The sequence below is a fragment of the Bolinopsis microptera genome, chromosome 9 (genome assembly GCF_026151205.1).
Source record: "Bolinopsis microptera isolate Bmic1 chromosome 9, MBARI_Bmic_1.0, whole genome shotgun sequence".
In the NCBI taxonomy this organism is placed as follows: Eukaryota; Metazoa; Ctenophora; class Tentaculata; order Lobata; family Bolinopsidae; genus Bolinopsis; species Bolinopsis microptera.
The window spans coordinates 16,858,958-16,872,399 of NC_087080.1; the positions used below are offsets into that span (position 1 = coordinate 16,858,958).

General features: G+C 42.3%; 1 protein-coding gene across 1 annotated transcript; it reads left to right on the top strand.

Annotated features, from left to right (window-relative positions):
* Window positions 1–1,427: 1,427 nt before the first annotated feature.
* On the top strand, window positions 1,428–6,673 carry LOC134820521 (uncharacterized). Its single transcript, XM_063830946.1, has 5 exons — window positions 1,428–1,473; window positions 3,739–3,954; window positions 5,100–5,225; window positions 5,418–5,552; window positions 5,659–6,673. Exons 1-5 carry the CDS (start codon window positions 1,428–1,430, stop codon window positions 5,823–5,825), a joined length of 690 nt encoding a protein of 229 aa, XP_063687016.1. The 3' UTR covers window positions 5,826–6,673.
* The last annotated feature ends 6,769 nt before the right edge of the window (window positions 6,674–13,442 follow it).

Genomic DNA, 13,442 nt, shown 5'->3' on the forward strand with positions numbered 1-13,442 from the left:
TGAGTCTGTACACTGAGTCTGTACACTGAGTCTGTACACTGAGTCTGTACACTGAGTCTGTACACTGAGTCTGTACACTGAGTCTGTACACTGAGTCTGTACACTGAGTCTGTACACTGAGTCTGTACACTGAGTCTGTACACTGAGTCTGTACACTGAGTCTGTACACTGAGTCTGTACACTGAGTCTGTACACTGAGTCTGTACACTGAGTCTGTACACTGAGTCTGTACACTGAGTCTGTACACATGGAGAGGTTGTGTTTACATTGCAGCTAATTAGCTCGTCTCTAATATTACACACTCTTTTGTCTAAAAGTGTAATGTTAGCTTGGCGGCAATATAGCTTAAATGTTAAAGTCTGCATATAAATCGCTTTTTCGCTGTTTAACCTCATCCAGATAGATTTGATTAAACTTTTGTTTTCATATTCACGGCTCACTCCAGTGTAGTACTACTAGTTGTAGTAGTAGCAATAGTAACTAGTTGTAGTAGTGCCACGTGAACCTCGCTACAGCCATTCTCCCGAGATACTAACAATTTGAAACTTGCCCGCTCCGAGAATTACCACACGCCTCCACAGAGTGGCTCTAGTCACGTGATCACATCACGTGATTCACCACCTGCCTCTCCTTCGTTCCCGACCCTCCACCTGGGTCACCTTGCTGCCTAGCAACCAATAAGGGGACACATAGCTGTCACGTGCAGTTATTCGATCTCAGCTCGTAATGAACAGAACGGTTAAATCTCATTTGGAGTTCCTGTGAGCGAGTTATAGAGAGTTTACTGGTATCTTGTTTCTCTCTCCGACCTGGGCTCCCTCTAGTCATCCTATTAGGTCACTACAAGTCATCATATTTCAGGAGTAGCTCACCTCCTGGATATGGGACAGACTGAGCTACCTATTCTTTATGTGTTTGCGACTAATGATAACAAATGTACTGGGTATTTAACACGGTAACATTAAACCGGTGTGTTCCAGTAAAACACTAATCTTGTTTGGATATCAGTTTACTTTCTCTCTCTCTCCGCTTGTTTACTCTCTTTATTTAGAGTCCGCTTGTTTACTCTCTTTATTTAGAGTCCGCTTGTTTACTCTCTTTATTTAGAGTCCGCTTGTTTACTCTCTTTATTTAGAGTCCGCTTGTTTACTCTCTTTATTTAGAGTCCGCTTGTTTACTCTCTTTATTTAGAGTCCGCTTGTTTACTCTCGTTATTTAGAGTCCGCTTGTTTACTCTCTTTATTTAGAGTCCGCGCTTTTTGAAGTGAAGTTATTGAATCTTCAAGTTTTCCACTATAATTTCACTTGTATTGTATTGATATTCCAATATCTAGGTAGGAATTTATTACGATATTATCTTATCCTGATCACTAGTTTAACTTTTACTTGTTTTGCCCGGATCTACTAACTTTACTTCCTCCAGGATCATGGCGTGTGGTATTTTCTTAGCACTGGTAGCATCTTGTCTCCTTGGTAAGTACTTAGTACATTGTTCCCTTTCTCTGGGGTTGTTTACATACTCCATCGTTTGATTTGGTTTATGAACTGCATTATATACAGTTCTCATCTGGTTTTTACTGAAAACAGAATGTGCTGTAATCTACTTCTATATTTTATTATTTACCTGCTTCAAAATTGCATTTAACTGAAAGTATTCTCCCTTGTCTCTAATCATTCATCTTAAATCAAAAAGTATTTAGATACTATTATTATACGTGATGCAGCAGTTACTTATACAATAACAGTTAATTCATATTTTGTCAGTGCAGAAGTTGTCTGTTAAATTAATATGAGTTGGCCTGAAGTGTCCTCTTAATATCGTTGTAAATTATAAGGTGCACGTGTGCGTGCGTCAGTGGAGTAGCACGATAAGTACATTAATTCACAAGTCCGACTCTAGAAACCTGTCCACTTGATATGAGGGCCCTTAACCAGACTGATGTAGTAGGTGGGATAATCCCACACTGTTGTTCTTTCCCGGGAAAACCCCACACTGTTGTTCTTTCCCGGGATAACCCCACAGTCCACACTGTTGTTCTTTCCCGGGATAACCCCACAGTCCACACTGTTGTTCTTTCCCGGGATAACCCCACAGTCCACACTGTTGTTCTTTCCCGGGATAACCCCACAGTCCACACTGTTGTTCTTTCCCGGGATAACCCCACAGTCCACCCTGTTGTTCTTTCCCGGGATAACCCCACAGTCCACACTGTTGTTCTTTCCCGGGATAACCCCACAGTCCACCCTGTTGTTCTTTCCCGGGATAACCCCACAGTCCACACTGTTGTTCTTTCCCGGGATAACCCCACAGTCCACACTGTTGTTCTTTCCCGGGATAACCCCACAGTCCACACTGTTGTTCTTTCCCGGGATAACCCCACAGTCCACACTGTTGTTCTTTCCCGGGATAACCCCACAGTCCACACTGTTGTTCTTTCCCGGGATAACCCCACAGTCCACACTGTTGTTCTTTCCCGGGATAACCCCACAGTCCACACTGTTGTTCTTTCCCGGGATAACCCCACAGTCCACACTGTTGTTCTTTCCCGGGATAACCCCACAGTCCACCCTGTTGTTCTTTCCCGGGATAACCCCACAGTCCACACTGTTGTTCTTTCCCGGGATAACCCCACAGTCCACACTGTTGTTCTTTCCCGGGATAACCCCACAGTCCACACTGTTGTTCTTTCCCGGGATAACCCCACAGTCCACCCTGTTGTTCTTTCCCGGGATAACCCCACAGTCCACACTGTTGTTCTTTCCCGGGATAACCCCACAGTCCACCCTGTTGTTCTTTCCCGGGATAACCCCACAGTCCACACTGTTGTTCTTTCCCGGGATAACCCCACAGTCCACCCTGTTGTTCTTTCCCGGGATAACCCCACAGTCCACACTGTTGTTCTTTCCCGGGATAACCCCACAGTCCACACTGTTGTTCTTTCCCGGGATAACCCCACAGTCCACACTGTTGTTCTTTCCCGGGATAACCCCACAGTCCACCCTGTTGTTCTTTCCCGGGATAACCCCACAGTCCACACTGTTGTTCTTTCCCGGGATAACCCCACAGTCCACACTGTTGTTCTTTCCCGGGATAACCCCACAGTCCACCCTGTTGTTCTTTCCCGGGATAACCCCACAGTCCACACTGTTGTTCTTTCCCGGGATAACCCCACAGTCCACACTGTTGTTCTTTCCCGGGATAACCCCACAGTCCACACTGTTGTTCTTTCCCGGGATAACCCCACAGTCCACCCTGTTGTTCTTTCCCGGGATAACCCCACAGTCCACACTGTTGTTCTTTCCCGGGATAACCCCACAGTCCACCCTGTTGTTCTTTCCCGGGATAACCCCACAGTCCACACTGTTGTTCTTTCCCGGGATAACCCCACAGTCCACACTGTTGTTCTTTCCCGGGATAACCCCACAGTCCACCCTGTTGTTCTTTCCCGGGATAACCCCACAGTCCACACTGTTGTTCTTTCCCGGGATAACCCCGCACTGTTGTTCTTTCCCGGGATAACCCCACAGTCCACACTGTTGTTCTTTCCCGGGAAAACCCCACACTGTTGTTCTTTCCCGGGATAACCCCACAGTCCACACTGTTGTTCTTTCCCGGGATAACCCCGCACTGTTGTTCTTTCCCGGGATAACCCCACAGTCCACACTGTTGTTCTTTCCCGGGATAACCCCACAGTCCACACTGTTGTTCTTTCCCGGGATAACCCCGGAACTCTCTAGTTTCACTGGGAAAGGCTGACGTGGTGAATGAGGCACTGGACACAGTGCAGGAGGGGTACGATAAAGTAAAGGATACCGTAGAAGGTAATAATGCAACCACAGCTATCCCTGTTCCCTACGTTCCCAGCACCAATGACACAACAGAACAGGACAGACCACCCTTGCTAAATTTCAACAATAATAAAGAGGATCGCACGAACAACAACATCAACAATGGTAACCATGGTAACCATGTGGAATGTGGATCACCACCCCGGCTAATCTGGACCGGATCACCCCGGCTAATCACCTCCAATAAAGTGCTTATCAGCTAACAGACAACTACATGACAATCTGGAAGATTCGCCAACTTATCAATCTAGAAATATTAATTTGATTAATATGATTATTAACGACTGTAACTGACCAGCATAAAGCTATTTCGCGTAATCTTTTAGCATGGCACTTTCTTGCTCTTCTTGTTATACATACAAGTCATGTGACCTTTATAATTAGGGCATAAAACAGTTTCTAGATTGATAAAGTGCGTGTTCAAAAAACAACATGATACTTGTGATTCTTTTCTATTCGGATAATCGTCCTTATAAAATGCACGTGTGCGCGCGTCCTTGCTATCCGTTCTTTCTCTACCATCTTTATTGCTGATCTGATCATGTTCTTTGTCTGGATAATTAATTGACTGATTATAAACGCTGCTGCATCACTTATATTCTGCTAAAAATTGCATTTCAAAAAATGTTGGTTTGGAGTATAATGCGTCGTGCATGTTTTTCAAGCCTGGTTTTCAAAAACACCAAAACTTACAACATTGCCACGCTAAGAGGTAAAATTCACCAGATTTGGTTGTACTGGATGTTCCGTACCCTGGCATAATTCCAGAAGAAGCTGTAGGTTACAACATCCACACTAACCGAGGTGAAGGCCACAAAAGTTGGATCATTCCAAAACTTTTATAAATTTTGTAATTAAAGTTGTGCTATTTAATGTCAGGAAATATGTATGCATGGCTGCTACCTTGCCAATAACAGCTGCACTTGATTTTCTTTCGTCGTCTCTGCTTCATGTCTATATTGTGAGCTGCTATGTAAAATGTTAATGTTATTTTTTACATTTTAGGTATATCAATAATCCTGGAGGGGGTTGTTTTTATCAATAATCATCAATTCATCACTTACTCGTCATTCTGATGATAGCAGCAACAGGCCAAATGAGAATCCCCAACATCCATATATCTATGTTCTATTATTAAGCGCTCGGTTAGGTAGCTAGCTTGTAGTTATTATTCCACCGTCAGTAAAAGAAGCACGTACATACCGCGCGTGCACGTACTGCACGCTACTCCAACAAACTTTCCCCCACAGGAGTGTCAAACACGCAGGACAACAACAACAAGGCAGGTGTGTACTGTTGGGAGTGCACTATTGCCAAATCCATGGATAATAGAATCACGAGCATGTGGGACGAGGTTGATAAAGAAGCGGTACAAGGTTAGATAATAACTCACAGCACCTCAGTTACCTTCTACAGTTAATATTTCCTAGCAGTAATAGCTTAGCTAACGGTTCCACCCTGTTCAATAGATTTGCTTCTTATTTTATATATTTTAAATAAGTATTAAGTTTACTGGAATAAGCCTATATATTTGTTACTTGGATGTTATAATAGCCTGTCTCGTCTAGGAAACCAGTGCAAGGCCCACCAGTGTCAGAACGGGCAGGACTGGTGCCTGGTAACTTATTACCGGATAAGAGGGGAGGGCAGCGTGACGGAGAGCAAGAAGGAGCGACATGAATGTGGCAGCAGGAATGATAGGGGTGAGTCAATCTTAACACTAAAAACGTGAAGTAATTGCTAATGACAGTTGATGAGGATGGAGCATCATATTTTCCTTGTTTATTATACATCTTGAACGTGTTTCAGATCGAGACGCACAATGCCAAGGATTACTGGCAGAAGATAAAGGTCACAATAGTATCGTTCCTAGGACATGCAAGACAGAGAGATCTGGAAGTAACTCCGTACATTCATTTTACTCGGTCTCCGTATCTGCCCTTCTCTCCCTTGTAGCCCTCGTGCTACTCCACTGACGTGCGCACACGTGGCTTTTATACATCATATCATATTAACAGAAGTGTGGCGGTTATTTGCATGTTCCAGATTTTGACAGAATAAACTCGTTGATTCAGTTGAGAGCAGGAAGCTTTGTTGAGCGGTTCGTGGAAAAACCGTGTAATTTATTTGATAGGAACCCTAAAGTTGGGCTGCTGCTGGCAGCGCTAGCGACTTGTGCGAGCTGGTTCAGTTGAGTTAACTTGATAATATACTGGGTTTCTGGCTGTTCAAACGGAAAGTGCATGGTAATTATTGATAAATTGGCCAATCGTGACAGACTTTTCAGATAGTGTATAAATTTAATCCTCATCAGAGCCGTTGATTGTTTATTCTGTAGGAATATTCGAAAATTTTTCCATTTTCCGTGATCTTGAAAATTTCTTATCTCATATAAACGTTGATTTTTATAAACAAATGATATATTTTATTTAGCTTTTATTAAATCAGTTTTTAAATTAATTAGGCGTAAAAAAAGAGCTTTGCTGAAATTTTCACTTACACTTACAGCTGAAGTATTTGAAGTGCACTTAATAGTTATGGTGTGTTAGCAATATGTTTTAAATACATTCTGATGGTGGTTACAAAATATGTATTATACGTTTGCTACATAGTACCCATCTAGTTTTAAAAGGCCTGTTAATGTTTACCATCGAATTTTTCCAATCATTTAGTTTTACTTTAGAGTCTGATTCATCGTTAACTTTCGTTAATTCTTTTTATATAAACAACACTGCATTTATGATCCAGCAAAGATCACAGCATTAATATAATATGATTTGGTATTTTTTGGACTCTATTTCATATTTCATTTTAAGCTACATAATGTTTTATTTCGACTAGAACTGAATTTAAACTATCCTATACATGTGCACCTAGCCATGAGTCTACGCGTACTGCGTGACGCGCTTGTTTCACAATAACGGTGTCGTCACAGTGGCGTAACGAAAGGCCCTGCTGACCCCGCTGTGCAGGGGGGGCGCCGTCTTAGGGGGCGCCAAATCGTCGTTTGAATGTGGGACAATTTCGAAAACTTAACTAAAGTACTAGTTGTCATACGTTGTATGACCCGCCGCGCACGAAGTGCGCGGCTCCCCCTGTATCGTCGAAGACGATACTATAGTGAAGCGACAGTGGGGGTCACCACGTGATACAAAGGAATAACAAGCAAATGACGACAGTATAACTTGACAGTATGGCAGTGCTGAGTGCAGTGTGGCAACACGAGGTACAGTGATCAGCAGGCAGCAGCACACTCGCATCGCTCGATTTTACAATCCAATAATAAAATTGTATAATATAACTCAGCGCGCGGCTCCTGTAGCGTATACGTCACTTTTGTCCAATTGCAAATTGGTAGTTGGCGTACACGTGTTTTTTCCGAGGCCACAATTGGTTCTAAACGATAACGTTAATGCTGGTCACGCGCACACCAACTTCCAATGAGCATCCGAACTTTTTTCAGGGCGATGGAGGTCGTAATTCACTCGAATAGCCCGAATAGAGATTAGGCGGAATGACAGGCTGAGCGCGGCCCAGTAAGCGCCGCACACAGGGATTGGCGTGCCAGGTACTTGTCGTACGTTGTATGACCCGCCTGTATCGTAGAAACTCTACGATATTCACTATAGTGAAGCGACAGTAGGGGTCACCACGTGATACTACCAGGTACAAGGTAGCATTTGCATTAATATTATATATATTCACCTAACCATTTGATTCACGATGTCACTCCTTCGCAGCTCGGTGAGGCACACTAGTGGTGCATCTCGCCGATCTACCGAAGTTAGAAGATTGGTTGCGAGAAGAATTATTTGATGCGCGGCGCGACCCAGTATTGATTCACGATGTCAATCCTTCGCAGCTCGGTGAGGCACAGTGGTGCATCTCGCCGATCTACCGAAGTTAGAAGATTGGTTGCGAGAAGCATTATTTGATGCGCGCGCGACCCAGTAGTGCATCGCGCTACAAGACCCAGTAGTGCATCGCGCTACAACCTAACCATGTGCTTTCGCGCCACTTCGGGCGCGCTTCGGGCGCGCTTTTTTACAAGTCAAGAAAAGCACCTATCCACGAACCCCGATGGGAAGGTTCGTGCGCGCGTGCGCAGTGCTGACAACAGCGTCTATGTAGCGCAGGTATTCTTGGCACTTTCCCCTACCAGTATGCAGTAACCACTTTTCAGGTTTCTATAGTGCATACTAGTGTATGGGGTTAATTAGGTACAAACTACAGTACAGCTGTACTTACACCTACATTCACAAGCATGCAAGCTCACCTGGTCCAATGAGCGGGAAACGGAGGACAAGGTCGGGTGACGTCATAGTCACGTGACGTCATAGGCTCATAATCACGTGACCTCAGACCCAATCAATGATCAACTAAGTTCAGGCATGGTCAGCCCCCTGTCACCCGATCTTGAGGTGACGTACAACACCTCGTTTACGCAATCAATGTCTGAAAGGCGACACACGTCGCATATGCATGAGGACAAAAGCGCGCGAGCGTGCTAAATCACTCTACAGTTGATCTTCGAGATTGTTCTAAAAGGGCCCCCGACAGTTGAAACCAACTTCCATCGATGTATTTTCGGACGTTGATTCCGAATAACCCCCCATGACATAGAGTTAAAATGCTCCCCTGACGAGATATTGGCGAAAAACTGTCTCGATCACGTGATATGACCGTATAAGGAAGTTAGTCTAATTTCTCGTTAGAGTTAGGGTTTCAGCTATGAGTTTGTTAAGGATTGGGTTAGGGTTAGGGTTGTGATCAGATAAGAGGGTTAAGATTTCGAATAGTCGTTCAGGGCCAGCTAGAGAACGGGTTAAAGAAGTCACGTGACAGTCGAGTGTAGAGTGATTAATCATCATCCAAAAGCGCGGGTAATTTCGACACCACTGTAGAGTGGTGCCAAAATCTTTAGGTGGGTTGATGGCTAGAGTCCTTTTTACCGCCGTGAGGCGGGCGCGCGCTACTGCAAGCGCAAGGGCTCTGGATAGAGCAATTATATATATATACAATTATATATATACTAGTGTAACCCGGCCTACGGCCGGGATTTCACTGCCGCAGTTAAAAAGGGTAGGAGTAATTACCCGCTGAGTCAAAACCCGCATTAGGTGACCCAATAGTTTCTTAAACAATAATCTCATAATCAGTTATTTCTTGTGGATAATTAAGTCATTATTAGCCATGAGGCACCACACTCCATGATCATAAGGTCTGAACACCGAGTATTACACCTCATCACTCCCGTCTTGAACCGCTTTCTATTTTTATTTAAATCGTTATAGAAATTAACCCTTGTTAACTCCGCACCACACCCGCATATTATATTTGAAAACACGCATAAAATTGTCGTATGAACTCTCTCTCTCTCTCTCTCTCTCTCTGCAGTCCAAACAGACCCCAAACACTAACAGTCCCCCCCTCCCCTAATAAGCTTAAGGTATAACATTACAGCGGATCTTCCGGGCTAATCCAATTATGACGCAGCTATAACATATTACACAGTAATGAGAGAGAGAGAGAGAGCAAGCCCCGTAACTCTTGCCGTTCTGCTCACGCAATTTTATGTAACATTTGTGGTACAAAACCATCAATTAAACCACTTACCATCGGCCGATTTTTAAAAAAATTTCCTATGGGCTTCATCAGAGTTTTGTCGACACTATACCGAAAAAATCAGTCCCGTAACTCTTACCGTTTTTTTTTGTATAACCGACCGGAAATTACACACGGACAGACAGACAGACAGACACACACACACACACACACACACATTCTGGTGTTATTAAGGTGATATGGAAAACCTTCGAGTCTATAACCATTAAAATGTTTTTCACAGTTACCACATTAATATAAATAAGGGGTGCACGATAAAATAAACTTACTCGGATTTTTAAAATTTTTGTACCACTGTTTTCTAGAGACTGTGAGAATTTTCACAATATCAAATTTGTTTTACCTTTTTGGAAAGATCAGTGAGTTTCGCCTTGTCATATAATACGTTGTATGACCCGCCGCGCACGAGTGCGCGGCTCCCCTGTATCGTCGAAACTCTATAGTGAAGCGACAGTGGGGGTCACCACGTGATACAAGTTTCGCCTAGGTACGTGCCATATTTGATGCTGCGCGGCTTTTGGAGCAAAAATAGCTGTAAAAGTCGCGTAATTTGACCAAATTCATTGATTTTTGTCGTATTATTCGGATATATCTTCGGTTTCTTGAATGTTCACCCAACCATGTGTGCTTTCTCGCCGCTGAGGGCGCGCTTGTGAGGCAGGCGTGCGCTACTGCAAGCGCAAGGGCTCTGGATAGAGCAACCTTGAATGAGATCATTCTGAAAATTGGCGACGACCTTCCAATGGCTTTTACTAATTCGCTCGCCCAAAAATTTCACGTGACTTTAGTATTTATTATGGTTTTGCAGCCGTACAAAACGGTTTTACAGAAACCCTCATCCCATTCCTAACCCTAACCAAACCCCGAAGCTAACCGTAACCCTTACCACAACCCTAACCCTAACCCGAGCCCTAAACAATCAAATTCGTATTTTACTAGCCTGTCACGTGACCAAAACGGCCTTTTTTGCCCTTAACTCTCCAGGGAAGCATTTTAACCCTTTGGTGGAGTTCGCCGCTTCGACGCGCCGCGCGAACTAGCATTCTTGCTTCGCATCGTCGACGATCGTTGCTCTGCTTCGCAGAGCAACGATCTCGACGGATTGACATCGTCAATCAATTTAACCCTACGTCATGGGGGGTGATTCGGAATCAGCGTCCAAAAATACACCGATTCCAATACCTTTCATGCCCAAAGGGCCTTTTCACAAGAATTTTCTTAAAATTTGGGCGAGCGATTTAGTAGGAGCGCCTTCCAATAGGGCTTTCACAACTGTCCGAAAAATTTTGTGGACATCGGAGTTGATATAGTGATCAAAATGGGGCAAAATACGCTGCTTTTAGCTGTAAAATAATGTCTGATGGTTGAATATGCTTTAAATTTTTCGGACACTTTCTTTGTAAGTCTATGAATAACTTTACCAATTTTTGTTGCAATCGGAGGTCGGGAAGGATACTCAATATAATTATTGACTATTGTGAATGGCACCTTTAATAGAATTAGGGACTCTGTACCGAAGGAACTCCATAAAGACCTCTACCACACACTATTTGAATCCCACCTTACATATTGTACCTCAGTTTGGGGTGATGCAGCACTCTTTAGGACAGCTAGTGTCTAGCTGTCTCAGAAGCACTGCGTACGGGTCCTCTTTTGTGATAAAGAGGCATACCTAAACAAGTTCCTATTTCCTAACATGTGCAAGAACATATATATATATATATATATATAACTCTAAAACTCTGGTCACAAGAGCAACTGCCTAAACGTGCTGAAGTGAAAACAAATAAATAAAATATACTAGCAGTCCCTAATACTCGTAATAAATAGATTCATTCAATGTCATAAAACTCTTAACCATACACGTGACCAGTAAAATAATTTAATTGGTCTATAGACTACTGTATAAAATTCTCAATATAACATAAACTTTATTAACAATAATAAATTAGTTAAAATCACACCAACCTTTGGCGTGTATGAATGAGTAAACAACCTCTATTTGTCGTAAAATATCTTTCATAATATAGTATATGCTATAATATTAAAACTGTAATATAAGTTGCTTAATGTTTGGCCGGATGACAACTAACTAAAAGAGAAATATAAACTTGATTACATAATAATTAATTCGGCTGAACCAACACATAGCAAGAGCCACATTAACGTTGGGGCCGTCTGTCATGATATAAAACCAAATAAAAGGAACAGCATGAGTGAGCTTCTCAAAAGACAGCTGGATGGGGCTGACTCACATTCCTATCTAGATGAAGTGTTAACAAAAAGCAGCACACAAAAAGCATTCATTAGAAGAGTCGAATTTCTTTGGGGACAAAATGATGCTCTCCAGGATTTATTCAACTAAACTAGAAAGATCATAAAATAAAGACTCTGCAAACATCTCAGAGAAATAATACCACCGAAAAGATTAAAGACTAAAGAGGGAGGATCCTGGACCCCGAAATCCACCACTTTTCTGTACTTTCAGAGGTACCAATGTGGCAGGAAACCAGGGCTCATGCTGCCGCTGAGCTAAAGCAGTAGAGGGGATGGCGGCTTCTCTAGGATCTAACACGTCCTGAAGCAGACCAACACTATGTCCCAACGCACTGGTGTTGGGATGTCTGCCCCCGGTGCCTGTCCGGGTCAATAAAGCAGTCAAGCATCATGTATGTTATGTTGAGCATTCTCAACCAACAAATGTGGGAACTCCCACAAAACACCAAAACAGATCTAAAGAGACACTTAACAACATTGGAAAAATAGACTGCAATTTGTTTATATAATTTATAAAGCGTATATTATTGCCCACGTTAAGGGGCCTGTTAATAATTTATTAAATTATTAGCTATTTTAGATTTAATAATAAAATAATAATCTCAAAAGACACCCATTCCACAACATCTTAAACCAGGGCTATGGTGGAAACTCAATGTTAATATCATGGAGTACAGACTTCCGGAGTTCTTTGATTTAGCGGTTGAAATAACAAGGGATGCAGAAGAATTCCTTCAAACAGAGATAAAACTGTAAACATGTTATATTCCAACTACTACACCATCCCTATGATTAGTGAGCCGGGTTCAATGTTAGACCGGACGAAGCATGTATATCGTGAGCCGGGTTAATCAAGACCGGACGAAAAAATGGCTAAATCTCCACAATGGATAATACTGCAGAGGTGATATTATATTACAGTTAAATTCTGTTACCTGGACTAAACTTAACAGTTTAAATATTATAGCATATACTATAATACTACGAAAGATATTTTATAGGTTGTTTAATCATTCTTACTCACCAAAGGTTGGTTTGTTTTTAACTAATTTATTATTGTTAATAAAGTTTATATTGAGAATTTTATACAGTAGTCTATCTAGACCAATTAAATTATTTTACTGGTCACGTGTATAGTATGGTTAAGAGTTGTATGACATTGAATGAATCTATTCATTACGAGTATTAAGGACTGCTAGTATATTTTATTTATTTGTTTTCACTTCTGCACGTTTAGGCAGTTGCTCTTGTGACCAGAGTTTTAGAGTTATATATATATATATATGTTCTTGCACATGTTAGGAAATAGGAACTTGTTTAGGTATGCCTCTTTATCACAAAAGAGGACCCGTACACAGTGCTTCTGAGACAGCCAGATACTTGCTGTCCTAAAGAGTGCTGCATCACCCCAAACTGAGGTACAATATGTAAGGTGGGATTCAAATAGTGTGTGGTAGAGGTCTTTATGGAGTTCCTTCGGTACAGAGTCCCTAATTCTATTAAAGGTGCCGTTCACAATAGTCAATACTGAGTTAACATAATATTGTCATGTGCAATTCCGTGTTATTTGCTGATTTTATATTTATATATTGGTACAGCATAGCATATACATAGCATCCCAGCAATTTTACTATCGAAATGTGTCATTTTGGTTCACTGTACGAAACATACTTTACTGTACATGCCTTTCT

What these genes read in the sequence shown, in the direction of transcription:
- LOC134820521 (XM_063830946.1), top strand. Translation starts at nt 1,428, where the DNA reads ATGGCGTGTGGTATTTTCTTAGCACTGGTAGCATCTTGTCTCCTTG. An exon ending in TGATAAAGAAGCGGTACAAG is followed by an intron (nt 5,226 to 5,417) that starts GTTAGATAATAA and finishes TGTCTCGTCTAG; the next exon opens with GAAACCAGTGCAAGGCCCAC. An exon ending in TGGCAGCAGGAATGATAGGG is followed by an intron (nt 5,553 to 5,658) that starts GTGAGTCAATCT and finishes AACGTGTTTCAG; the next exon opens with ATCGAGACGCACAATGCCAA.